Consider the following 27,909-nt stretch of genomic DNA (forward strand, 5'->3'; position numbering starts at 1 on the left):
GCCAATCTCTTTTCCTCGTTGGACGGGTTGCATTGTTGCGTGAGACGCTGTTCATTCACGCCTCCCTGGCCTCGTTTAGTTAGATTACGCACTTTCCTCCCTCGATAAGCAGCAAGAGAGAGATATTTTGTAATTGAAAAATATAGCTATCGATACTGGGAGATTGAACTCATAAGGAATATATTTTCTTGCTGAACATCGCATGAAGAAGATATTTGATTTTTTTTTGTTTTTTTGTTTTACTACGTTGAACCGGTAGGTTGATTATGAACGAATTCAAAATTAATGTAAAAACAAAGCCTTGATTAAGCAACGTTAACGATAATTTAAAATTAAATTTGGAACTATAAATTGTTAGCAGTTTGTCGAGCAGGTAGAAAAAAAAATGTGCTAATTTCTAAGGCGTTGTTTACAATATAGACGTTATGTATGTCTGACTAGTTATTACTAGTAAAATAGGTATTTCGAGCATGATGTAGGCGGTTTACTGCACGGGAAGCATTTTACCTAAACCGTTTACTTTTATTTTAAATTTAAAATTATATATGTATATATTTTAAAGTAATGAGAAGTTAAAAATAACAATGTTTGTTCAAATGGCAGTGTAAAAGTATCCTGCTTTCGCTCGCGTATTCTGTTGACTCGAATCCGAACTGGTTTTAACCGGTTTATTCCAGCGTGACACGGTCAAAGTTACCAGGCTGAAATATGTTTTGAGTATTTTGAAGTATTTTCTAAGTATGTTATGTGACTATTTTCTATTGTGTGTACGTGGGGTTGTTTGGGATGTTTTGGGTGGTCAAGCCTAATCCCGCTAGGCCGCATATACACTTTCTGGCGCCTCTTTCCAGACAGCCGTAAAAAAAAAAAAAAAAAAAAAAAAAAAAAAATCCAATTCTACAGAGTATCTTGTATAATGTATAAAGACTTCAAACAGCCGCCTCAAAGCAATTGTGATATTATTTTCAAGGTGACGTCTTTTACGTTTCCGATATTGTCCGACAACACCAGCAACAGGGTATTTGCAAGACAATTTCTGCAATGCTGGGCGCACGCATTCTGACTTCTTGACACAGGGTCTGCTTAGTACAGTGTCTAAAACCGTTTCCTGTTCGTTTTCCAGTACATAACATTGTATTCTGGGTTTGGTAGGTCTGTGCAGTAACGTTTACTTCACATGATAGTCTGACATATGACATGACAACAACATACAGTGATTCAGTTTCTACTACGCGTTAAAGCCTTTTTTTTTATGATTTAAACCATTTTTGGGACATTCAGATTTTGCTTGTTTAAGTAAAAACTAAATGTCGTAATCTATTCTTGAATTTAGTTTGTTGAAATCAAAATGTTGTTTGACCTCCCTAATGACAGTACCATGCCATGCCATATTCAAAACAGAAAATACATGTCTTGGAAAATGTTGTTACGTTTTAACCCACAAGGAAAGTGTAGTTTGGTTCCAAACTTTATTCCTCTGTACAAGTAAACATGTATAAATAACTGTACATATTCTGCTGTCAGTGATACGTTTTCCCGATGTTGAATGCATTCGTATTGGTAAAAGAATTGTTGGCCCATATTAAATAATTTGCTTTGCTAAGTCAGGTAATGTGTGAAACTTCTATGGAACAGTTTTAAAACTAAATTGCTGTGAATTTAAAATTGTAATGTATGTCGTCAAATCTAAATGTCATTCTGGACATCTAAAGCCCCTTTTATTTACCTACCATTCAATTCCACTTGTTTGACTGGATGATAGACAAAACACTTGGCTTCATACCACATTCATAAGTCAGGTTTGATAATGGTACAATAAAAGTGAACTGTGTGACAGTTTTATTTGCAAAGCTTTGTCTGCACTGGATATGTTATGATTTTGGAGGCCATTTGTGGTATCTGCTCTAAATAAAACGCTAATTTTAAAATTGAAAACTCAACTGGTTGGGTAGCATTTCACACTTGCATAACATTGCAGTTTGATGCAAAACAGCTTTTGTAAAACTCAGCATTTATGAAAGTAGTGGGAGTCTGAAATCAAACCAAGAGAAACAGATTAGGAAAAAAAAAAGTTGTGTACTGCATTGTGTAAGCTCTACACAACTTTTTTTAGTGTAAGTTTAAGAAAGTAAGACTGGTGTGCAAGGTGAGTCATGCAGTTAATAATTGCGTGATTGAATTGCATTTACTTTTTACTCTGTAAAAATTGTGTCTATCCAGTTCTCAATGTTAAACATCTTTAAACATAACACATGACTAGGGAGCCTATGTTTTGCTGAGTCTATTATTACAGTAACATCATTCGGTTGCTTAAGGTGCAGTTTTGTGTAGCCATTTTTGTGTTTATCTGTAATACCAAGTTCCAGGAATAGCGACTGTCATACCTGTAAGGGAAAATTGTATAATGTTCTATGTGTTCTTGTTAACATGCCATGGTATTGGCTATATTTGGCTAGAATGGTTTAATTTGTGTTTACATTTCTCCCAGAAAAGGACTTGCTTATTCTTTAAAAAAAAAAAAAAAAAAAAAAAACAACTTGCATGACTGTCCATTTAAATTGTTTTCTCCCCCCCTTTTCTCTAGACGTATGCAGTCCTGATAGCCAGAGAAGATGTTTAACAAATCGTTTGGAACTTCTTTTGGGGGAGGAACCGGGGGATTTGGGACTGCATCTAATTTTGGACAGAGTAAGTCAGCATAGTTGATAAAAGATTCCAGACCATATTTTGCAATCCACAAACATAACTACCTTAAGTGCCATTGGAGTAGAGATTTGAGTGCAGTTGCAGGTTGAGGCAACACAGAATCTGGGAAAGTGTGTTCCCTTTAATGTTAAGTCACTGCTAGGTGGTGATGGATCAAGTTGTAAAAGCAAACGTGCTAGCTATGTAACACCAAAACAGGTTCACATACACATACAAATGTAAACGTAACCTTTAACCAGCTACCATGTAGCTGAAGAGTACATGGGTGGTAGAATACTTGTGTAAGAGTATTTAGCTGTTCCTATAGTTTTTAAACAATATCACATTGCACACCACACATCTGTAATTTAAGCTGCATCTGCAGCTTCAAAAGTTTTAAAATTGTTTCTTGTGCCGTTCTTATAAGAAACAGTAAGCCTTTTATGGCTTTGAAGTTGCACACATGAGACCATTTGAGCAGCTAAAACCTTTAATTACCTTTAAATATTGGTATGGTCTAATAAAAATGAACTATTTTATGGTCACCCTTGTTTTAACCTCGCACCATATTTTTAGCACACCTTTCTAGTTTTTGTTGACTTTGTTGTTCTCAATACAGAAGCAATTCTTAAGCATTTTTGCATCCTTTCACAGATACTGGATTTGGAGCTACTGGTGGGTTTGGAACTTCAGCATTTGGCTCTAGCACTACTGCGGCTGGAGTCTTCGGGAATAAACCAGGTTTGGAACCTTTGTTTAACTTCTGAATGTACAAAATAAGTCGGTCCTTGGTTAAAGACGGTTCACATTTTGTGTTAAACAGAAGCAGCCCCAAATCATTGAGGGTGACTTTGTAGGAGACAATTAGTTAATAGGTTAGTCAGCATTGTATTTGATAGGTGGATGTATGTTAAATAGATGGTATTTAAACCTTTTTGCTGGAACGTGTTTCGACCTACGGAAAGAGCATTTTTTTTATTTTTCTGTTTCTTGGGTACCTCCATGTGTAATAAAAATAAAAAGTCAGTGTCTTGAATCTGTCTAAGGACACCCTTGGAACAATGACGACCAAAACGTATTACATTTTAATTTTATTTAACTGAGTTGGTAAAATACCTTCTATGCCACATGACTATAAATGCAAATCTGTAAGTTTAAAGAACATGATGATGCACTCAAAAAAAAAAAATACAAGTTTCATTGAAACTGAATATATTGTTCTTCATATAAATATCTATTGTGTTAGAAAAAACTAGCTCAAAACAGGCACAAGACAAAACAATTTCACAAAATAATAATGACAATATGCTACTGTCTTTTAGATGAAGGTCTTTAAATAGGTGGTTTAAAAAAAAAACTGTATATAAATTTAAGTGTATCAAAGTACATTAAGTGACTAAATGAAGTTGGTTTTAGTTTAGCCAAGGCATGAAGGTTCGAGCTGCATGATCATGCTGCAAACTTCAAAATCTGATTCGTTTGTATCTTAAGTAAAATTGGTATTTTAAAAGGTGAGCCTATCGAGTTCATCTTTTACATGTGAAATGACGACCATATTCAATGTGTGGTTCAGATCCAGAAGTATGTTTCTAATCACACTGTACTTTACTTTCTCAAAAGTGGTGACAGCAAACCCTCAACAAATCTACATTTCTGCTGGTAGAGGAGGTAAGCATGGCTTTTAAATAAATGTATGCAATCCCCTGTGATCTCAAAAGAGGAAAAACAATGTGGATGTGATCCATTGGTGGTGTGATCATGCAGCTCTGTTTTAAGTCAAAGTTGGATAATGTCGTAAGTAGAGATGAACCTTCAGGATGCAGGTGTATTTTTTTTTATATATAAATAGTATTTTAATGGGTGTTTGCTTGTTTGGAAACATTTTGGTAGTCTCTCTCTGCAGTGAAAGCTTCAGGAAATTGAAAGCTTTCTGGGATCAATGGGTCCTCCCAAGTAATTTCTGGAACTCAACTCTTGCTCTCAATGTGTTGTTTCCAGGTGGTCTCTTTGGTTCAGGTACCTTCAGCCAGCCTGTAACGTCCTCCACCAGCACAGGGTTTGGATTTGGAACTCCAGGTGGCACCACCACCAGTCTTTTTGGCAGCACCAACACAGGGGGAGGCCTCTTCTCGCAGCAGAGCAATGCGTTCAGCCAGAGCAAGCCCACCGGTTTCGGGAGTGAGTGTTTATTTTTATTTAGACGTTCCAGTGTCATTGGGCAATACTGCAGCACAGTAAAAACTGTTGGAGTAATTTGATACTTACTTTGTTTTCTCTATTTTACAGCATTTGGCACCAGCACCAGCAGTGGTGGTTTGTTTGGTACAACCAGCACAAACTCAAACCCCTTCGGAGGGACTTCTACGTCTCTTTTTGGGGCCACAGGATTTGGTGCTACACAGACAACTGGAACTACTTTAAAGTTCAATGTAAGAAGCTTCATTTTTCCTTTGCTTTTACAGGGACAGTCTCCAGTATTTTAACACAGTAATGTGTCTGTACTATATTCCCCTTTTTAACTGGTTTAAAATTGTGCCTGAAGGTCTGGTTGCTATTGGGAAGTTGCTGGTTTAGCTATGTATATATCTTGCTGTTCTAGAACAATAATTATGTGTAATCCTTTTGTGGATGTGTTTGTCTGCAGGCACCCAGTGGAAATGACACTATGGTTAAGGGAGGAGTCACCACAAGCATAAACACCAAACATCAATGCATCACTGCCATGAAGGAGTATGAAAACAAATCCCTGGAGGTCAGTCATGAAGACCTTTTTATTGTAAATCAATAACTTTGAAAGTCTTTTTTTTTTTAAATTCTCAGCTTCAGCAAGGGGCAACTCCTGACATTCTATGTCCCCATAATACAATACAGTACAATATCTGCACACAGTGTTGTAAGAAGGGTAGTAAGATTTTGGTAGGATTAGTACTTGAGGTCCCAAGTCAAATATAATTTGCTACCTACTTGCCAGTTAATGCTTTTGCATAGCAAGTACTTTGTGAAGGGCTGCTAACTGACACTGTGACTCGCAGGAGCTGCGTCTGGAGGATTACCAGGCTGGAAGGAAGGGTCCTCAGAACCCGATGGCAGGGGGAACTGGTGTGCTGTTTGGTACCCCCACAGCCACATCAAGTGCTGCCACTGGACTATTTGGGGCATCTACCACCAACAATGGCTTCTCTTTTGGCCAGAACAAAACAGGCTTTGGTGCCAGTAAGTACAGTTGTTTAGTTTAAATAGAAACTGTTGGTCAAAGTAATCCCACAAACCTTTGTATGTATTGTACATGAATTGCCAAGTGACATAAATTGACTGTTACCATGTAACAGTCATTTGCTGTTCTGAAATACAGTAAATCTAGTTGGTTGAAATGTCCGTTTTACTTTGAACTTTATATATTGGTACATTAAATGTATTCTATAGCAGACGTAGATTGGTCTTCTACCAAATAACCCTGTGGTAACGTGTTAATGACCTCAACAGTCACTTAGAGTTGAAGTGTGTCCTGTTGGTTTTAGATACTATTGAACTTGTTACTTGACTGGTTTATCACTGGTGACCTGCTAATTGAGTTGTAGTGTTTAACACAAGCTTTTATTTTTACTTTTAATGCTTCAGGTACAGGTGGGTTTGGAACCAGCACTGGTAGCCTGTTTGGTCCGCAGCAGGCTGCACCAGGAACCAGCCTTTTCAACAAGTCCTTTAGCCAGGCTACAACCACTCCAAACACAGGATTTTCCTTTGGCAACACCAACACCATGGGCCAGGCCAACCCCAGCAGTATGGTAAGGAACTAAGCTGATTCCAGGCCCCCTTCCTGTATAATGTGTGTGTAGGGGGTTGTATACAGAAGTTCACAATACCCTAACCTATTTGGTGACAATCAGCATTAACAAGTAGCACATGAGTGTAAGTTATTTCTACATAGCCTGTTACTTCTGTGCTTTTATAGTTAGAAATGTATTTTTGATGAGCAGAGTAAGTATGGTCAGTTAGTTGTGTGGGTTTTTTTTTTTTTTTGGCTGTTTTTCACTAAAACCGAAATGAAAGTTTAAAGCCCCCAATGTTTCTGTGGTCGTTTGGAAGTGGCAAATCATGTCGGAGTAGATCGGTAGCTCATGGTTTTCGAAATAAATTTGTTTAATTAGCATATCTGCTGAAGAGCGTCTTGATCAGATGTTTGGCAGCGTTTTAAAATAGTTTCTGATGAGGAAACCCAGTGCAATCACAGCAAACAAATGTCACCTAGGTTTATCGCGGCAAAAAATAAAACTGTACTCGGGGAACCCACCTCCAGCCCCCCAGAAAAACATACACAATTTTCTAGTTTTAGAATGCTGATTGGATATGTGTAACAAAGTAATTGGAAAAAGTAAACTCCTTTAAATGAATGCACAGTGAATGTAAGGTATAATAAATTCAGCTATAATAAAAATAAACAGTTAATTTTGATCCGGTGCATATTAATTTTGGAACTGGGTAATAAACACGGTATTCCTCAAATTACTATCCGGTTGGTTCTAGATGAGGATGCCAATGTCCAACATCTTTCATTTGTTTTTCCGCTTCAGAGGTTGGTACTAGCACCAGCATCTCTTACCAACAAACCTTCTAAGTACCTTGAAAAGAAAACGGTTCTGGACATCAGAATACCCAGACTATTTATGAAGCTGCATTTATATCTAGGGCTGTCTGATTCAATCGGGTAAGCCCTGGCATAACTTTGTTTTTTGTTACTATATTAAAATAGATGTTAATATGAACCGTATATATGATGGTTTACATGCAGCAAAGTGCACAATGAGCTCCTGAAAACGAAAAAAAAAAATCGGTATCCAGGTCGTTTTGGTTGGATCTCTTACCGGTATCGTTGTGTTTTGGACTTTTATGAAAATGCCTATTTTGTTTTGGGGGAAAAATCATAACCATTGCATTCCTGGTATTTAAACATGTCGCATTTCATAACCTTGCCTCATTAATGTGCATAATTTTGATGGTGTTACTTAATGTTTCAAAACCCCTGGTATCATCTTCCTCGTTTCAATACTCACTGCAGTGATGGCAGAGTTGTCGTGCAAAATCTGAATTGGAAATGAATGCTAGTGAATGTCGTGATGGGTCCTACCCTTGTGTTCTTTTTGCTTTGAAGGGTTTGTTTGGAACCACGCCGGCCTCTCAGTCTGGAGGGCTGTTTGGGAGCTCGACCAATACCAGCACTGCGACCGCATTCGGGACCGGCACGGGGCTCTTTGGGCAACCCAATGTTGGTTTTGGCAACGCTCCCTCGCAGGTCTGTCTTAGGCTCTAGACAGCCTATTAGAACGGGTGCTAAAACACCAAACTCTTTCGTCCAGAACAACCTAACTGGGGGAGGGAGGTGGGGAGAAAGTGATTCATTATTATTGGTCATTGATTGAGCTGAGCTGGGATTCAAAAGTCTACAGCTCAACACTGTGCTGCCTACTTATAGTAGAAGAATAATGCTGCTCTCATATCCATGCTCAATGCACTATTAAATGAGCCCACAGTCCCCCTCTTTGGTGTTTTTTTTTTTTTTTTTTTTTTTTTTTTTTGTGATTTGCAATAGGTTGCTATTCCAAATCTAGGACTAGACCCAAACCTGGTTTTACCGTGTGTGGTTTGTTTTCAGTGCGAGCTTTGATTGTGAAAACATTGTTCTTTTGGTTTGTTTAAAAACAGAGTAAAAGCAGCATAAGAGGTTCTGGGCTTCAGTTGTAGCTTGCTCACTTTGCCAACATCCACCCCTGCCCCCCTCCTCCACACCGCCTTGGACAAGTGGTGTTTCATTAGATCATGTAACTTTGATATTGTTTGAAAGGGCAAAAAGCTTAGTCTGTAAGGGAGTTGTTCCAGATCTTCCTTCAAAACCAGTGTGCATGGGTTATACCTAAATAAATAATTGAAACAGAAGTCAGTTTCAAATGGGCAAGACGGCAGATAAAACAGTTTAGTGATGACTCTTGGCCAGTCTGGTGAAATGGATTTTTACCTCAACTTTCCAAAAGGAATCTGAGTAAGCCACCATAGAATGGTTCATATACATACATTTAAGGTCAATGATTTTCTGCACTCTTGAGTATTAAATGATTTTTTGATGTCATGTCGACAGATTGCAAAGAACTCAGAATGCTGCCATGAATACAGTTGATCAAAAATGACTTCATTATGTGTTTTTTGTTCAACAAGAAATAATACAAAACTTGCAAAATTTACTTTAGCATGTCCTAAATGTAGGTACTACCTTGGAACAAGCCCTTGCAGGCAAATGTTGTGCTCAATGGAGAAGCCTCTTCTGGCTCATGGGGCTTCCTGTAGCTTTTTTCTAAATAATCTTTCCAATATGTGAAGAACATGTGTTAATGGGAAGAAATACAAATATAGCAGTGACTGTGTTTAGAGTGTGTTATTATTTTTAAATTGTGCGAATAATCCTACATCTTATGTACCTGTGATTTTAATGTGTGCGCATTTGTAAGCAGGCATAAAAAAAGAAAACATTTGTTTGCATTTAATAATATTGTTGCACAGTTCACTCCAGTGTTCATTTCGTTAACAAAATTATTGAAAATATTCTTTGGCAAGGGGTTTATTTTCATCAGTGATAAGAGTGGACAAAAATTGTCACATGACTGACTACCTGCCAAAATGCTAAGCATGATTGATGAAATTAACTAAAGGACAAAGATGCAGAATAATTTTTAATACACACAAAGTGAACAGAGTGAGGGGGGGGTATTGGTATGATTATATGATTAACTAATACACACACAGCAGGCAAGCTCTGCACCCTGCGTGCATTGGCAGTTAATAAATGAATAACACATTTTGAGAGACTGGCTGTGTGACCCACAAAGTAGTGCACCAAGGGAGACCAGAAATGGTAATTGGTTTAAAAAATATTTAACGAGTTCACTGATTGGCTGAATATTGGGTGAGAGGCTGAGCACCCCTCGCACTCAAGTTTCCGAATGATGTAGCACAACGAGATCAAATCTGCTTTAGTTGGCTAGATTAAGAGAATGACTACATGAAGTCGTCAAAGACTCGACAAAGTCCATAGTTGTCGACTAGACTGAGTAAAATAAAAAAACGCTGACTATATTAACATTGGTTCAGTCTAATTCTAATCTAAGACCTTCACTATAATTGACTGGACATTTTAATACTAGCTGATGGTCACTACTACTGGGTTCTGTTTTGCAGTTTTATTTTCTGGTTGTTTTTTAATATGCTTGAAGGCAAAAACAAAACAGATAATTGCCTTGAGGCATTTCTACTGATGGACTGTGGCATTATTTGTCTAAAAAAATTAATCGGGTAGTTCAAGTTTAAATTTGATGCAAGAAGTAGAACTTCAATTGACATTTCATATTTACAAGACAATCTTGGATTTAATTTAAACCCACAGTTTGAACAATCTTGTCTAAATTCTGTTATCCTGGAAAATCATTGGACCTACACCTTGCATTGAAGGCGGCCTTGCACTATATTGAGTGCTATATGTGGTGTTTCAACTCCTGTATGTGTACACCAGCACCCTGTTAATGACTTGAGTCTTATTTTTTTCCCAACAGAGCCTCTTTGGTAACAAAACGGCTGGATTTGGCACCACTACCACCAGTGCATCATCTTTTGGTACAGGTACTGGACTCTTTGGGAACAAGCCAGCCCTAACTCTGGGAACCAACACCAACGCCTCCAGTTTTGGTATGTGTGGAAACTTCATATTTGACTTATTGGAGCGACCTTATTTCCTATTTTAAGGTAGTGCCTCAATCTAGTAAAATGTCCGTTATGTGTGATTTTTAAGGTAATGTGCCTTTTTTATTTTATTTTTTTAATCTGGGTTGGGTATGCATCATAAGGACAGAGGTTTTACCTAATGATCGTATAGTGGGTAGGCTAGCTCTTGTCTCTGGTGTTGGACAGTATGGAGAAATAGTTAGTTTAGTCAAGTATAGCAGCAGTGTTTGTCTTACTAATGTTGCCTCCTTATAATTAGTTTTCAAAGTACAGTCGTGCCTTTCACCTTTCTCTTCCACTCTGCCTCACACCCAGCAGAACGGTGATTTCAGTACTGCTAGTGGGTCTGTCCCCTTGTCCGCCTCAGTGTGTTATACTAGCTGGTTTGAACCAAAACATGTATCTGATTGGGTTGTTTCATCTCTTTTTTGAAGGGTTTGGTGCAAATACAGCAGGCAGCAGTCTGTTTGGGAACAAGGCTGGTACAGGTGTACTGGGTACTGGACTGGGGACTGCCTTCGGAGGAAGTATGTTGAAGCACACAATAGTTAGAAAAAAAATGGGCTAACAAAAAACCCTAGAGTTTATTTACAGGTTTCAGGTTCATTTACATTTTCTGGTATTCTATTATTTTTCAAAACTGTTAAATCTTTTTTAAATTTAGTGATAGGCAGTGATCACAGTAGTGCCATTATTTAGGGCTGTGTTTAGTTACAAGAGTGTAAATTATTATAAATAAAGTAGATTAATGAAAGTGGCTAGTAAGAGAGTATTTTGGCAGCCAGTATCACGTCCATTTATAAGTTATTACAATACCTGTAAAATGTATTGGGCCTTGCTATGCTGTTTCCTATGTTCCCGGAATTGCTTAATGGGCATTGTGAACTGCTTTGAGCAACTCCGATCTGTCGCAGAAGCTTGCTGGTATGTTCAGCATCAGGTTTCTAAAATTAAGTACTACAATAAAGGTTAATTCAAGGGATGTAATTACATTTTAAAGGAGAGTAGAAAATTCTGTCTTTGTGTTATTCTGGTATGACATATGTGGAACAATCATTGGCAGTGGAGTGGTTAATATTGGTGTTTCTAGTATTCAATACCAATTGTTTTGTGTTATAGCTGTTGGTGCTGGACATACATCACTGTTTGGAAATAACCAGCCAAAGTTGGGCTCCACCCTGGGGGGAGTAGGGTCCTTTGGGACTCCTGGATTTAATGCAGCTGCAAGTAACCTGGCCTTTGGAGCACCTCAACAACCAGTTGGTAAATATTGATTCCTAATGAGCTGCAACCACTCTTGACAGTCAAGCTCTGATCAACACACTTAGTTATACAGGACCTTTTAAAAACAAAACGGTTGCATGCCTTATTACTGAGTAGTATCTAGAACAATTTATTTTTAAAATGAATGCTATTTAGAAGTGAAAGATTTCAAAGTAGGATTTTAGTATGTACTATGTTAATCCAGTTGAATATCTTTGTTTACAGTGCTGACAGACCCCAATGCCACCGCTGCACAGCAGGCTGTGTTGCAGCAGCAGATAAATGCTCTGGCATACTCTCCCTTTGGAGACTCCCCTCTGTTCAGAAATCCCATGTCAGACCCTAAGAAGAAAGAAGAGGTAAGGATTTTGTATCTCTGGTATGATTTCGGGTTGAATTAAATGTGCACCAAAATAAAAATAAAAATCTCTATATGGCTTTATTGGCGATTTTACAGTTTTTATCAGAACAGGTCTTTTTTCCCAAAATCTGTTTTCTGTATTCCCAGAGGTTGTTGACTGGTCAAAACCCTCCCTGTTGCCTGATGCAAAACATTTTTAATATACTTTTTTTTATTTTTAGCGCCTGAAGCCAACAAATCCAGCTGCCCAGAAAGCCTTAACGACCCCCACACATTACAAGCTGACACCACGACCTGCCACACGAGTCCGCCCCAAAGCCCTGACGTCCTCTGGATCTTCCAAATCTCAGCTGTTTGATGGACTGGATGATGACGAGCCCTCTCTTGCCAGTGGCTCTTTCATGCCCAGGTGCAGTGTAATCATGGGGCACCTCCGTTGCGTCTTCTTGAACTGCTTTATACTAGTTTTAATGGAGCTTTTTATAGATTTGTTTTCTCGCTTGCGTTAGGATTGTTTCAGTATGTCGTTTATGGAATTCCTGCAGTTTAATTGCCATTTTATAGCTTTTTACTCCCCTGTGAACAAACTTCAGACATTAAAAATATCATAAAAGGTGATACAAAATCGATTTGCATCTAGAAAGATGGGTTGTTTTTTTGAAGCTCAATTGTCTTTACAGGAAAAGCATCAAGAAGTTGGTGCTTAAAAACCTTAATGGCAGCAGCCTGTATTCTGAGATGAGCAGGGAGGCTGATGACCTTGCTTCTCCATCTGATTATCCAGAAAATGGCCAGAGGTAAGGCATGGGGACCTGTTGCGTCCATTTCTGTTATTAACCCAAGTACTTTGGTTATCAGAACTGCGAAGCTCAGTACATCAGTGATATGACAATCTGCTGAGTACCTTGGCCACTTAACGGTATTCTCCATCAGCCTTTTCTCTCTTTAAATTGACAGTGGACTAAATAGTTTGTAATGATTGGAAAACAAATTTCGCTCAGTTTTTTACTTGTATATTAATAATAAAACTGTATATAAGTTGTAGGACTGCAAGCATCTATTCATGGATTATATCTGCACTCGCAGCTCAAACTTCTACTCGTGCTGATATTCCCCACATACACAGACGTTCTGTATCCTATAACCCCATAATATATTGCTCAAACTGTTCTGTATTATCAATAGTAAGTGCTGACTGACTTGTCTTTCACCAGGAGCATTGAAGAAGACTCCCGGCACCAGGAAAATGAGAGGGATGAGGAAGACCCAGAGGTGACCAAGTTCTACACCAACCCCATTGCTAAGCCCATTCCACACACTCCAGAGGGCAAGCAGACTGTCTCCATGCATGATACCATTGCAGAGCTCAATGTGCGCAATGTCTTACGAAATGGTCTGGAGGCTAGCAGTGAAGAGGTTTCCCTAGGGGAGGATTCCCTTCAGGAGGAGAGGGAGGAAGAGCTGGACAACCAGCAGCCCCCACACCCCGCTGGTGAGTTTAGATTGAACTGTGCACACTGGTCACTCGTTGCAGAAAGTGGCAGTGTGGTTTTGAGGTTTGTTGTGTGGTGTGGCTCAGGTAATGGATTGTGTTGTGCCTCTAAACCATTGCAGGGCATGACGGTTTTTTGCAATTTATATTAATGTTTTCGTAGGGATTGTTCTGGCTCGAGTGGGTTATTACACCATCCCATCCATGGATGAATTGGCCAAGATGACAAATGAGAATGGAGAGTGCATTGTGGAGAATTTCACTATTGGCCGGAAAGGTAAGCATCTAATCTGGGGTGGAGTTAAGAGATAAAGGGGTAGTCTAAGAAACCTTCATACAACTGCATTCACTTTATACTCTGTACTCTATTTTGCAATGTCGTATACCTCTTTTTATACAGCCCAGTGTAAAGAAATTAACTTTGGTTGATCTGCGAAGAAATAATGGACTTGTATTATTTCTGTTACCTAGATTTAACTGATGGCGTTTAGATGAAACCAAAGCAGGTGTTATTTTTGTGTTTTATTAAACCACAGGTCAAGTTCAGATTTTTATACATCTTGTTCAATCCACAGGGTATGGGTCCATTTACTACCCTGGAGAGGTGAACTTGACAAACCTGAACCTAGACGAGATTGTTCACTTCCGCAGAAAGGAGGTTATTGTTTACCCTGACGATCAGACAAAGCCCCCTGTGGGTGAGGAGTTAAACCGGTCAGTACCAGTGGTTAGACTGGAAACCAGTTATTTTACATATCATGGTCAGACTGAAAGCAAATCTTAAATGCTGTTGTTCACGTGGACTTCATTTTGAATGCCATAAAATTGCCCTTTACAGAACAAAAAGCGCTTTGTGAAAAGATCGAAGAACAAATCTTGTTAGCATTACCCATAATATTTGGAACTTTTTTGTGGCATAATACTCTATTTAACACGGATGCAACAAAAAAATACCAAAGTAATGTAAAACGTTGATCTTTTGGGGTTCATACCAAATGTATAGGACATTGTGTTTCTGCACTTTTGGCTTTAGTATTTGTAGTCATTTATTTTTTCTTTGCTCACAGACGAGCAGAGGTGACCCTGGATGGAGTCTGGCCAAATGATAAGACGACATGCACCCAGATTAAGAGTCTGGAGCGACTGACAGAAATGAACTACGAGGGACGACTGGAGAATGCTTCACGCAAGCAGGGTGCTCGCTTCCTTGAGTATAGGCCTGAAACCGGTTCTTGGGTTTTCGAGGTAAAAAAAACCCTTGCATTTCTAGATTGCCAAAATGCCTCTCATCATTCTCTTATACTTCCGACCTAGTCTTTGTGTGTTATCCTTACGTGCAAGACAGAGGACTATAAATTGCACTGATCATATGCTCAATATCTGTAATCATTCCCACAGGAACAGTTTCATATGGTTTTAAATAAACTTTGAAAACACTGGTGGTGTCTGGAAGGGGTAGTCTTAATAACAACGTTGAATACTGATTGGGAGCGTTTTTGATAGGGATGCATCGATTTGTGATTTTGTGGGTCTGATCTTCCATATCAATAATTGGCAGATGCCAGAAGTGAATTTAGCAAAACAGTGGTAAATTAATAGCATGTGACATGTTTAGTGAACTTAAATCCACCCATCAGTGAATGTGTATACGTTTTTACAGAAGTGGTATGAAATAAAGAAGCGCTTACATCGAAGAGCATATTTATATAGTGTCAACATAACTAAGATTTGCAACAAGTAGTTTATAAACCAGATTGTGCTTCCTACCGGGAGCCTCGACACACACGGAAATGTGCTGTGACCAGTTTGCATGACTGAGAAGACCCACAGACATGGGATGGCAATTTGTATAGAGCATTACACTGCAGCGTGCTGTACTGATGCAATAATGATGGTGGCTTAACTTGATACATAGTCATCCATTCAGTTTCAGTGTACCCTTTTATGGTAATTTTGTTTTCACCCCATCACAGGTAGCCCATTTCTCCAAATATGGACTACAGGATTCTGATGAGGAAGACGAGGTTCCCCCATCCAGAACGGATGCCAAGAAGCTCAAGACAGCCGCAGTCCTTCTCCCAGGACAGCAGCCTCCACCACCAGCCCAGCAGATGGCGCTAAATGGCAAACTCACCCCACTACCACCGGTAGGTGGTAGCATTTATTGAATACCTGCTATACTGCAGAATGTATTAGTGGTTTGCTGGGGAGGGAATGGAAGGAATTTGCTTGACATTGTGCAGTGAGGTTGACATTTTCCATGTAAGAAATGTTAAACGAAAGGTATTTAATCTGTTTTACAAAATCAGTGTGGTTTTGATGTCTGAAGAAGGTCTTCTGAATAGAGCAAGTAAGAGGCAGTGGCAACCTAGCAGCTTTTTACATAATTTTGTATTTGTGTATCACTCTAAATTTAAGACTTTTACTAAGTTGAATCTGGGAAGCCTTAATATGTTACACCGAAAGAATAAGTCTTCTAGTTAAGTCGTTGTGATGTTAATAAAAACGGACAAATATGTAATAATGTTGCTAGAAGCTGTTTTCTGTCATGTTTGCTGGGTTTTGTTTTATACCAAGATGGAAATGGATCTAGTTGGGCCAAGAATATTGGCTGAGCTGCAAAGACTGCTGCCTCTTTATTGATCTAGTAAACAACAGGATTACTGATCGCTATAGCTGCTTTGGAAGTCTTTAAAAGACTTCCAATTGTTTGCTAGTTATCAAAGAATCCAGACCATCAATGAGATGGGAAAACTAGTCACAGTAGATGATTTTTAAGCATTTAGTTTATATGATACCAGGTTAAAGATAAGGGGGTCCTCTGCAGCAGCAGAAAGTCCCTGCTTGGCAGATATATTGGCAAATCTCATTCTCTCTCTGTCAAATTGTGTAACTAAAGTCTAACCCCAAGTTGGCTGTGTTCAAAGCACATCCTGTCTTGCTTTCCATTACAGTTTTCTCAGCATCTTGCTCTCTGCTGATGGCACGGTCAGTCCACCGTTTGGTTGTCGTGTTTGAGTGACCTGCTGATTTTAGCCTCCTGGAACCATTATTAGTCTACATGGTCAAACAAGACATGATATTCTAAAGAGGTTCTGACTTCAGGATTGGCATTGATGTACTTCAGTGGGACAACTTTTTGTAGAATTTTGCACATTTCGCACATTTGGATGCCTTTTGTAACTGTTAGTGAACTGATCCAAAATGTAACACATTTTTTTCTTTCATGTAAATATTAATACCTTTGGCATTATTTATGTAATTGGCCCTGTTTTTATATATAAAAAACCCAACAACCTTGATCGTATAACATTATAGAAAACATAAATAAGATGTTCAGTACTGGATCAAGGCTTGAAACTTGAATGTTTTAAGTTTGCTTTTAATTAGTAATTAACTAAAAAGCAAAATGAGAAATTGTTGGCATTTCTACAAGTACATTTTTGAATATCATGTGCACTTACCAACCCGCCGATTTTAAAGGCAAAGTTTAATGAGGTTGCTCACTAAATATACTAAAGTGCTGTCAGCTACATACTTTTCCCAATTTCTATTATTATTATACTAAATAAACATATGAAAGTGTGTCTTTTGCACAGAATTATTTTTGTTTTACTGTTCTAGAACTTACTTTTAAAATCCTTGTATATATGTATGAAGAGATTATGTAGTTTTGTTTTTGGTTGCATTGTAAGTGAAATACCAAATAAAATGAATAATAAAGTAATGTGCTATCCTTTTTGTCTTATTTTAATGTTAGAGCTGGAGATTCTTTTCTTTGAATGACTGACACTTGAGTGTACAGCTATAGCCAAAGGTTTTGCAGCACCCCATAGAATGAACTAATTTGGCTTCATAGTTTAATAAAACCTGCTGAAATAATTTTACATTAATGTGTTGAATTACATACCGCTTTATAGTTTTCAATATACTGAATGAAAAACTGTAAAATTAGTGACATTCCAAAATCTAACGTGAAACACTGTACTACTGTTATGACTTCTGGTAGACTTGTGATATCATTTTGTAGTTTATTTTAATTTACATGATACATAAGTTCTAAATTATGTTCATATTATTTGTTTCATTATGTCTCAATCCTAAAGTTCTAGGTGATGCAAAACTTTTGGCCATACCTGTACACTGTGGCTCAAATGCTGACAAACCATTTATTTTCCACATTGTTTTCAAACATTTGGGCTGCATGATTGATAACTGTTGGTTAAGTGATTCTCTTATGGTCGAATATATCGTTGGATTGAAACTGTGGTTTAAGTTGGTGGCTTGGAGTATCTGTTGTAAGTAATACAGTAAATATTGATCATTGTTCTGATTTATAACCTTCAGACCTGTTTTAACAGGTTTTCTGGGGAAACGCTCCCTTATGATATTGAAATGCCCAGGACCAAACAAAAACAAACTCCAGGAAGGGTCGTATTTCAACTGCAGCCACCATTTAGATCAGTTGAACAGAAGACAATTGCACAACGGTGGAGCTATTCATCACACCACAAAACACACAAACTTGTGTTTTTATATTTAATTAGTGGCCTAAATCTTGTGTATTACAAGGAAGAATACTCTAACTGAACAGGAGAGGGTGGATAATCTGAAGACATGGGAGATTTGCCAAACACAATAGATTATGAACTGTAAATGACTTGGATAAAGTGTTTTAATCTTTTCAGTTTTGGTAAAATGGTGTGTAACTTGCTGATGAGACCACAAAGCCAGTGTTTTAAAGAGGGGAGTTGAAAAAGTGTGTTCAATTGTTCACAGATAGGAATGTCTTAATTTTGCTGTGTGTGTGTGCAGAGCCCTGGGACGTTGGAGCAGCTGGGGAGAGTGACGGAGCTGGACAGTGACATGGCTGATATCACTCAGGAGCCGCCACCTGACCGCATGTTTGAGGACGATGACTACGATGAGGAAAGACAGGATGGAGAGAGTCCCACAGAGCAAGAGCCAGTGTCTGCATCTAGTCACATTGCATCCTCACTAGGCATAAACCCACACACACTGCAGGTATTTTTCGACTTGCCCATTAAAAAAAATTACAAAGTAGTCTGTCTTAATAGTAAAAGCGCTAATAACTAAATACTTTAGCTGTACCTGAGCCCAAGGGAACAAGTTCAACATAGAATACAACTTCTGACCTGATTTTAATTAACAGATGTAGGCTTCACAGTGCATTTCGGCAAAGCATGACCAGATACTAAATGTGGGGGGAAAAAAAAAAAAAAAAAAAAAAAAAAAAAAAAAAAAAAAAAAGTGCAAGCATTGACAGGCTGATTCTGGAAGACTAGTTGGCAATTTTCTGAAACTGTTGTATCTGAAACCAGATATGGGATTTGTTTAGCTTCTTGCAATGTGTTCTTTACTGTAACTGCTTATAATGGCCATAAATAATTTGTCTTCTGCAGTAACATTCCTGTCATGTTCGAAAAGCGATCGCCTGCCACAGAGCAGAAATGGTTCATGTCTGCTTTCCCCCTGCAGATAATGAAGGCTTCCCTGTTTGTGGAGGATGACGAGTGTGACATGTTCCAGGATCAGAGGTTTGGAAAGTTTTCACACAGGATGGATGAGTCTCAGGAGATGGGATCACCGCGGATTCTCCTCACTGGTTCTCAGGGAAGGCCCTCAGGTAAACTCTTCACCCAAAGCTATAAGCAGGATTGCATCTACAAAGGGCAGCACATAATTTTAAACTCTACCACAGTGTACCACTACAACTTTTTGTAGCATTACACCCAGTATTCCATGTCAACACGTGCACTTAATTGTATTTGCTTTAAATGTCTTGTGTATTTTTTTTATGTTGCAGTGGGAGGGTTACTCCAGTCAAGATTTAGCAGTGGTTCTTCGCTTTTTTCTAAACCCCAGGAAGCTTCCTCTGGGTTGACCCCCCAGAGACTGCACATACCATCAGTGCCCGAGCCATCCCGTCTCTCCCTCTGGCCCACGCTGGCACCATCCTTCTTTATGCCAACACCTGCTCCCGAGGTGCCTCTCCGAACAGTGGGGACCCGTCGTCAGCCGGGCCTGGTGCCCCTGGACCGCTCTGTGACCCTTGGCAAAGGCAAGCTCCTGATGGACATGGCGCTCTTCATGGGTCGCTCATTTCGGGTTGGTTGGGGCCCCAACTGGACACTGGCTCACTGTGGGGAACAGATTAGTCAAGCAAAGAGTTTGCCACAGGATCATCAAACAGAAGCTATGGGATATGGCTTCCTGCCTAAACCATCCACGTTCAAACAGTAAGTGACCAATGCAAGCATCTTGGGCCTGGGAAGCTAGATTAAATAAATGTTCTTTTGAAGCATCATCTGGTTTCTCTGACTGTGATTTGGTACTAAACTTGGACTATCTAATCTTACTTTAGGTAAGGTAGTCCAAGATCAGTGCTGAAACCAGTTGTACATGAAGCAAGTTTCTGCATGAGGACAATTTTAACTTAAGCCACAATGTGCCTTATCTGAAGTCAAACCGTGACATACTTCATTGCAGCACATAACCAAGTTACGGAAAATTCAAAATATTGACATGTAGGTAATTAAACATTTTGCAAAGCAGTGGCACTAAAGAAGTTATGCATTCTGGTTAGGTAGGAGGGATCTGCTAGCTCCCAATTTTGCTGTAATGACTAGACAAACAGTGCCACTCTTGACCCCTGTGTTTTAGGATTTCTGAATACCCGTTTAAAGTGAACATGGAGAAAATAAGTGTGTCGGAAAGGGATGTGGAGGAGGATCTCAGTCTCTACCGCAGGCCCCTGGCAATAGAGTTGAAACACAGCACCATAATCACAGATGAACCCTGCCCCTTGATCCAGCCGGCCCAGGGAGTAGATGCACTTCACGACTATGCTGAATGGATCAGTGAGGTGACCAAGGAGCCAGATTCAGTTGATGGTAAATATTCCTTTGAGAATACGAGGGTGGGGTGGGGGGGGCTTCATACTGTGTGGTTTTGAAGTCAGTTAGGCAGCTCAATATCAATGGTGGTGAAAGGGAATTGGTTGCAGAGCACTGCAATTTGGTATTATGTGGCAACTCTATCTACCAAAATGCAGTGTTCTGTGATGATACCTGGTTCCACTTGCTGTCATGATATATCCACCCTGTACTATCTCATAACATGCATACTTCTAACAGCTAGAGAAGATTATAAATTATACTATTTGGCTTGAAATAAATGTGAATAGGCTTTTTTTATTCTTGCACTACCAGACAGTGTCCTCCAGATGGTGCTATTCTAATATATACAAAAGTACCACTCTGGGCAAGCCAAACCTAATTGTTCCTTTTAGGTCGGAAATTAAATCTTGTGTTTTTCTGGCATGGACTTGTTTTATACATTGCTAGGTTGGAATTTGGTTTTGCAAAATCAGCACCTTTTTATTTTATCTATCCTGTCTCTATCTTATATATAAATAATCCATTTAACTTTTAATTATTGACAGGAATACCAGATAATTGCACAGTATGTATTACTTTGTTTTAGTATACATTTCAAAACACAATTATATCCCATTTAGTCATGAACAAAAATATGTAAGATAATCTAGCATGTTTCCTGTCAGCCCATAGAAACTGCCAGCTCTTCTTGGTTACAGCAACACTAAAACTTGTTACCCCCTGAAGCATTAACGTAATAAAAAAACAAGGATGTGGCTTAAACTGTCCATATGAGTAATAGGCTTTCTTCTGAAGTGTATTTCTGCAATCGTCAGGCACGGTGAGGCATTGGCAGCTAGTCTGGACACTCTGTGAGGCTTTGTGGGGAAGCCTGGGAGAACTGGACCCTGACTCTGAGATGCAGAGTGAGTATCGACAGAGGCTGCAGCGCAGGAGGGCCTTTTCTTTCTGGCTGTCTCGGAGCGCTGCCCGCAGGATAGAGGAGGAGGTTGCACTGTCCCAACACAAGAGCCATGTGGAGGCCATTTTCAGTTATCTGACTGGAAACCGCATAAGTGAGGCCTGTAGACTGGCGCAGCAATCGGGTAAGAAAGGGAAGGGCTGGTACCATTGTGTGTCTTTTTGTAGCGGACAGGAAAGCACAGAAGAGGCACGTGAGAAATTTAAAAAAAAAATTTAATAAGAATTCTAAGAGGTGTTATCACGAATCGACCGTTGTTGCTCTTAAAATGACCTGTTGTAACTGAATGTGCTGTTAAATGCCCATTCCCTGTCTCTCTTCCCAGGTGAGCACCGGCTCTCTCTGCTGCTATCTCAGGCATCTGGCAGCCAGCACATCAGGGAGCTGCTCTCCATGCAGTTGGTAGACTGGAACAGGCTGCAGACTGACTCCTTCATCCAGGAGGAAAGGCTGCGCATCTATGCTCTTCTGGCTGGGATACCAGTAAGTACTGAAATGAGGGAGTCTCTATTGCACTGTCTAGTTATCGTCCTGTTCCCCAGGTTACAGCTGTGAATTTAGCATGCTGGTCCTACTTGTTTAAATGCTAATTTCCCTTCCACTCCAAAATTCACTGTCTTATTGGACTAAATATATTTACTTTAACCACAGGTATGGCAGTCTTCAGAAAGTTATATCAATGTCTGCTCACAGCTGGACTGGAAGCGCTGTGTTGCCATTCACCTCTGGTATATGTTGCCACCCACTGCCTCTGTTGCAGATGCTCTGTGCAAGTATGAAGAAGCTTTTCAGGTAAAAGACAATTTTTTCCTCCTGGGGTTGCATTTTAAGTTAAATTATCAAAATGATTGGTTCTTAATGGATGTTTTAATTTAAAAGAAAGCAAACTGGTTGATTTGATAATTGGCGAACACACTTTAACCCTTCCCTTTCAAGGGCTCTTCAGAGTGTCAAAAGTATGCCTGTTCGCCACTGCCCCCTTACCTGGATGATTCTCATCTTGGACTGGAGGAGTCTGAAGAGACAGAAGAATCGAAGAGGCCGCTTTATGATATCTGCTTTCACCTGCTGAAGCTGTACAGTGACAGGTGACCAGGGGCTTGCAGGGGATTATGAACTCTGATTTGCCATAAGCTTCACCAATTGATTCACATTTGTCAAATAAGTTTGATTTGTAGCTTTGATTAGATTATGAAAATAGAAAATGTTTAATTTGATTGCAGCATTAGTGACATGTTATGACTGCATAGTAACACATTAAATAGCAGTAAAATATTAGCTTGTGAGCTGTCAGAATACAGGGTGAGTAGATCAGGTATGGCACTCCAGCTTGCAAAATAAATGACTTGTGTAGTGATCAAGGTTTTGTTTTTTCTTTTAATGATGCAGTTCTAGTTTATGTGGAATATAATAAAAGGCAAATAAAACCGTAAATAAATATTGTGTTTTTCAGTGCACAATGCCCCCTTTTTTCCACATTTATTTTTGAAGTGTTTATTCAAGTTATGTCTATTTTATGACAATGTATCTGTGGCCACTTTGTTTATTACGACAACAGGACCATGACAGGGATTATTTATATATTAAAAAAATTAATGTGTTTTATAGACTTTATTTTTACCTGCAATGCACACAAGATTTATATATATTTTTTGTTTTATAGTTAATTTACAAGGGTAAAGTTAGGCATGCCTGTCTTCTGGGATATTTTTGTACTGTATTACATTGTTACATATAATGTTTTGCAAATGAACAAATATTCAAGTACTTGTCTGAATCTTGAACAGAGATCCAAGCATGATGATAATGTGTCCGTGCCTTATTTTCCTGTTGCAGACACTATGATCTCCAACAGTTGCTTGACCCCTCCACTGTGACGTTTGACAGGCTGGATTATATGCTAAGCTGGCACCTGTGGAATGTGCTGCAGGCATTGAACTACTCACACCTGTCTGAGCAGCAACAGGGCTTGCTGCACACCAGTTATGCTGCCCAGTTAGAGAGTACTGGGCTTTGGGAAATGTCCATCTTTGTACTACTACATATCTCTGATGCACAGTGAGTATTTTGGTACATTTGCAGAGTAATAGCCTGTAGTAGCTTTAATTTATGTGGATGGCTCCACCAGGTAGATGGTTTGTATTAGTTTCTGAAAAATGTGAGATGAAAAAGTTCTTGTCTTGGTCTCCTGACATACATGTTTGATCACACCAGACAGATCTGAGAGAAACAATAATGATTAAAATGCCCATCACTTGACATGTATTCTTCAAAATGAATGGAAACAAGGAATGGGCATCTTATCTGAATATTTTGATAGGTTCATGAAAAGTCTAGGCTTTTAAATGCTTTAGTATCCATCTTTCTTTGGACTACGAAAGCCAAATGTTAACTTTCAGCTCAACTTTTCTTTCCCAGGCAGCGTGAGAGAGCAGTAAGGGAGATGCTGCGCTTGCACTGCTCCTTAGTGGAGACACGGGACTCCGCTGAAAAGGAGCGCTTCCTTACTGAAAATCTCTGTCTACCAGTGCAGTGGATACACGAGGCCAAGGCCACGCGTGCATGCCAGGAGGGAGACAAACACAAAGAGGCGCTGCATCTTTTCAAGGCTGGACATTGGAACCAGTGCCACAAACTGGTCACCCAGTACCTTGCCTCGGGTAAGGGTGCCTTTTCTTTGTGGTGGGATCTTCTGTCTGAATGGTGCCAGTCATCCCTGGTATAAATAGTACAATAACGTATTCAGCGTTACAAGCCCGTCGGACCCTTGTTTACTGCGCAAGTAATCATCCCCCTTCAAAAATAGACAAGCAAATGTCAATTCTTTGCTACCATTGTAGAATAATAGGGTGGAATATTTTGTTTTCCATGTTATCACAAATTGGTTTTTGCAGTGGTGCTGACTGGTACAACATTTGAATGCAATACTATTAACTTCAGGCACCCCCCCTTTCCTCAGATGCTATTATCAATGAGAACCATGGCTACCTGCTGGAGTTCCTGGAGGGGCTCGCGTCTCCAGATCGCTGCACTGTTATCCAAGACTGGGACATCTCTGGCAGGGTCTTTCTTGATTACATTCATGTCCTTCAGACATTGGATGGTATACAGAAGGTACTTCTATTTCTCTGTTTGAAACTCTTGGTTTTATGGTTGGTGTGTTCCCTTTGCTAATGGCTTACATTTTGATATCCTTGTGAACTCAGTCCTTTGCACTTACTAAAATAAACACACTCAAACATCAGATCAGCAGCATTTTGACTAAAATAATTGGATTTCTCGGTGCTACTGCTGTATGGTGTTGTGTGTTTGCAGTTGGAGGGTCCTGGCTATGAGTTGGAGCGACTACACACCGAGGTGACCTCTCTATGCAGCAGGATAGAGCTCATTCAGTGTACAACAGCCAGGGACAGGCTCGCCCAGTCGGGTAAATTAATGTTCACAAACTTAACTTGTATTTGTTCATATTCTGTTGGCTATGTATGTGCAGCCCAAACAAGAAACCAGGTAGACCAAGTACACAAATGTGTGAATAAAAAAGTGTTACCTTTATGTAAAAGTATTATGTACTGGGTTTGTCCAAAAAAAGTAATAAAAAAAAATTATAGCAGTATAAATTGCCATAATCTATATATTAATGATGTATATGTAGTTTAACAATATAACTGTTGTACTGTAAAACAGGCTAACAAAAAAGCAATAGAATAAACACATAGTGGTTCTATATAGGGCTTCTGTTCGGTGCTTACGGTATTTGTAGTTTTTTATTTTTTGGAGGGATGGGAGGGTGGGGGGGAATTTTGCTTTTTATTTACTGTAAAGTTGTTTTTGCTTACTTCGCAAAATGCTTGGGCTTTTTTTTCTGTCTACGTATAGTAACTTGACAGCACACATAAGCTACCTTTTGTTTGACATCTATAGTGAAAACCATATGGTCATGGGCTCATTCTTCTGGGGTTTTTGTGTGTAGGCATTTTTTTACATTTCGCCACAATTTGCAATCCTGTTTTAAATCATCTATCAGCTGTAATTCAGCTTTAAATCCTGCTAACAAGCCTCCTTTCCTAATTTTCAATCTTGCAAACGGATTCTCCAATTGAAATGTAGGAATTTGCTGCCCCTTGGTAGTTGTGGCGGGTTTGAAGTATTCAACGTCATGACCTTCAGTGCATCCACCTAATTGTGTTTTTTTGTTCTCTCTTTTTTGTTTTGTTTTGGACAGAGATGGCTAAACGGTTGGCTAATATTCTCCGAGTGGTGCTGAGTCTTGGATGGGAGGGTGCTCCAGACCTACAACGTGTCCCGCTCCGCCACTTGGCACCACATATTGGCCACTTGCCCATGCCAGAGGACTATGCTTTGGAGGAACTCCGTGGTCTCACTCAGGCTTATCTTCGCGAACTTATTGTTAGCCAATGAGGTGCCTGCTACAAGTACAGGGAGGATAGACTTTGGAGTGGGGAGGACAGACAGGCAGCCTGAGAAACCCCAATCCGAGAAACTCGCCATTCTTTTGAAGCAGAGAAAGTTGGGTGCATTGCTTTAACTGGTTATCCCAGTGCTTCAGAAACAGTAATGCATTCCTGTGTTGAAGGGTGGGGATAAAGGGGATAAATTAGCTCGAAGGCTAAGTTTGTATGTTTAATAATTAAACTAGTTTTTCCTGTAGCTCATTCTTAACCAGTTTCTTGTCCTTTCTCTATGTGCCCTGTTTTATAGGGAAATTCATCATGAGTGAGTTTTTGGCACACAAGAAAATATCATAGAAGTTGCAAATTATTTTCACTGGAGTGAATACAATTTACCACAGTATATCTCAGCCCCTAAATAAACCTTTAATGGTATATCTAAATTTCTAATGTTTTAAAAAAAAAAAAAAAAAAAAAAAAAAAAAAACTGTTCTCTCCAACCCTAACATCTGGCAGACAGCTGTTAGGTTCATGAAATAATAGATCACGACTGTGACATTTTTGTACCTCATTATGCCCAAGTACCATATTCTAGGGTTGTTGGAGTGATCTGTTGGTCAGTCAAAGTCTGTGGAGCAGAATACGTGTGCCCCACAGCACTTTGGAAAGCAGGACAAGAAGTGGGGGAGAAAGGGGATTTGGTGTAATCTGAACAAACACACAACATGGATTTGAATGGACAATTTATTTGTCATTTTTGTGGGGTAACCTTTTAATCTTTATACTACATAGAATGTATTACATTTTTTTGTTCACATAGGAAAATGCTTAAAAAGTTCAAGTGTGGATACAATAATCTCTGGAATAGGTTATTGCACTTAATTTGAATGCCTACATACATTGTTTCATAGCCATTGCCATAAATAAATCCTGGTGAGAAAACTTGCTCCAGCTCTAAGTTTCCTTAAGTATTGTAGACTTAAATTGCATGTTGACAAAACATTTAGGTGGTTAAGGTTAATTTTGGATATTTCTAAAATTGTTTTAAAGAATATCAAAATAAAGCAAATATTGATAGATTCCTGAGTACCAAAGAAATTCATTATTTTAATTGCAACAGTACCCCTGAACTGCATACTGGAGATATGCACAGTATGAGCTTCCAGCTGTATTTTATTTTAATTGTAGTCTGAGGTTAAGAGAAAAACAATTGTGCCGAAGGCTTTTGTAATGTCCTTGCAAACTGTCTTATACAAATGCATATGTACTGTGAGCTTCTGTAACTGCTACAGGTCACATAGTTGGCACTTAAACACAACAACTTAAAAAAAAGAAAAAAAGAATTAAGGTCTGCATTCTGTAATCCAGTTATTGTGGTAAGATTAGAGAAAGCATTGTATTTAAATTCAACAATCCTACTTTTGTTGAAATGTAGCTTGGAACAGAAGTAGCAGAGGCATTTTTTTAACTTATTGTTTTGTTAAAGGAAGGTAGTGTGTCATGTTTTCCAGGGTGTATGTTAATATTGATGTTTTTCAAGAAGTTACTGAATTGATCCAGCTAGTCAAGAGGTCCATCTTGGCTTATCAGTAATGGAATACATACCTCCTGGATTTGCAAGGTCTTTGTCCCATGCCAACTTAAAAAAAAAAAAAAAAAAAAAACGAAATAAAATTAATAAACAAAACATTCAGCTTTTGTATGAGTATTTTAAGTAGTCAGAAGAGTGAAATCCCAGTTTAGTTTGTTTATATTGAAGAAGACTCTTGCATTTATAAACGTATTGTTTTGATCCCAGATTTAAATGTTGACTCATTGAAAGGTATGGCTTGGTACTTCCTATTGTACATAATGTATTTAATGTGGACCCTTTCTGCAGCTGGAGGAATAGCACCCTCTAGTGTCTGTGCCTTCTAGGAAGAGGATCTGTTGCTGTCGCCCCAAGGGCTTTGGCAGCATATGTATGCATGGCTGTATCTGTTTTTATTTAAAGAATGAAATGAATAAATGATGGATTCTATTTTGTCTTTTCAAAAATTGTTAATGCTTAATGA

At 39.0% G+C, this 27,909-nt stretch overlaps 1 protein-coding gene across 3 annotated transcripts; it reads left to right on the top strand.

Annotated features, from left to right (window-relative positions):
• The first annotated feature begins 65 nt into the window (after positions 1 to 65).
• nup98 (nucleoporin 98 and 96 precursor) lies at positions 66 to 27,892 on the top strand. Of its 3 annotated transcripts, XM_041232665.1 has the most exons (34): positions 66 to 255; positions 2,585 to 2,688; positions 3,340 to 3,426; positions 4,306 to 4,353; positions 4,684 to 4,863; positions 4,972 to 5,114; positions 5,330 to 5,437; positions 5,718 to 5,898; positions 6,304 to 6,470; positions 7,835 to 7,975; positions 10,281 to 10,413; positions 10,884 to 10,976; positions 11,569 to 11,712; positions 11,938 to 12,071; positions 12,295 to 12,482; positions 12,754 to 12,870; positions 13,288 to 13,565; positions 13,729 to 13,842; positions 14,141 to 14,279; positions 14,633 to 14,810; positions 15,539 to 15,712; positions 18,381 to 18,590; positions 19,065 to 19,212; positions 19,393 to 19,825; positions 20,250 to 20,479; positions 21,301 to 21,570; positions 21,772 to 21,929; positions 22,098 to 22,238; positions 22,383 to 22,534; positions 23,283 to 23,504; positions 23,865 to 24,106; positions 24,406 to 24,560; positions 24,762 to 24,873; positions 25,669 to 27,892. In XM_041232665.1, the coding sequence occupies exons 2-34, from the start codon at positions 2,613 to 2,615 to the stop codon at positions 25,863 to 25,865; spliced, it is 5,493 nt and encodes a 1,830-aa protein (XP_041088599.1). In that variant the 5' UTR covers positions 66 to 255; positions 2,585 to 2,612; the 3' UTR covers positions 25,866 to 27,892. The 3 variants fall into 3 exon arrangements, with proteins under 3 accessions (XP_041088599.1, XP_041088601.1, XP_041088600.1); XM_041232667.1 differs by lacking the exon at positions 7,835 to 7,975; XM_041232666.1 differs by lacking the exon at positions 4,306 to 4,353.
• The last annotated feature ends 17 nt before the right edge of the window (positions 27,893 to 27,909 follow it).

Source organism: Polyodon spathula, chromosome 30 (assembly GCF_017654505.1).
Source record: "Polyodon spathula isolate WHYD16114869_AA chromosome 30, ASM1765450v1, whole genome shotgun sequence".
In the NCBI taxonomy this organism is placed as follows: Eukaryota; Metazoa; Chordata; class Actinopteri; order Acipenseriformes; family Polyodontidae; genus Polyodon; species Polyodon spathula.

Bases quoted from the DNA above. Each gene is read 5' to 3' on its own strand.
- nup98 (XM_041232665.1), top strand. From the start codon at position 2,613: ATGTTTAACAAATCGTTTGGAACTTCTTTTGGGGGAGGAACCGGGGGA. The intron at 12,483-12,753 runs GTGCAGTGTAAT...TTGTCTTTACAG, and splicing joins AGTGGCTCTTTCATGCCCAG to GAAAAGCATCAAGAAGTTGG. The intron at 19,826-20,249 runs GTAAGTGACCAA...CCTGTGTTTTAG, and splicing joins AAACCATCCACGTTCAAACA to GATTTCTGAATACCCGTTTA.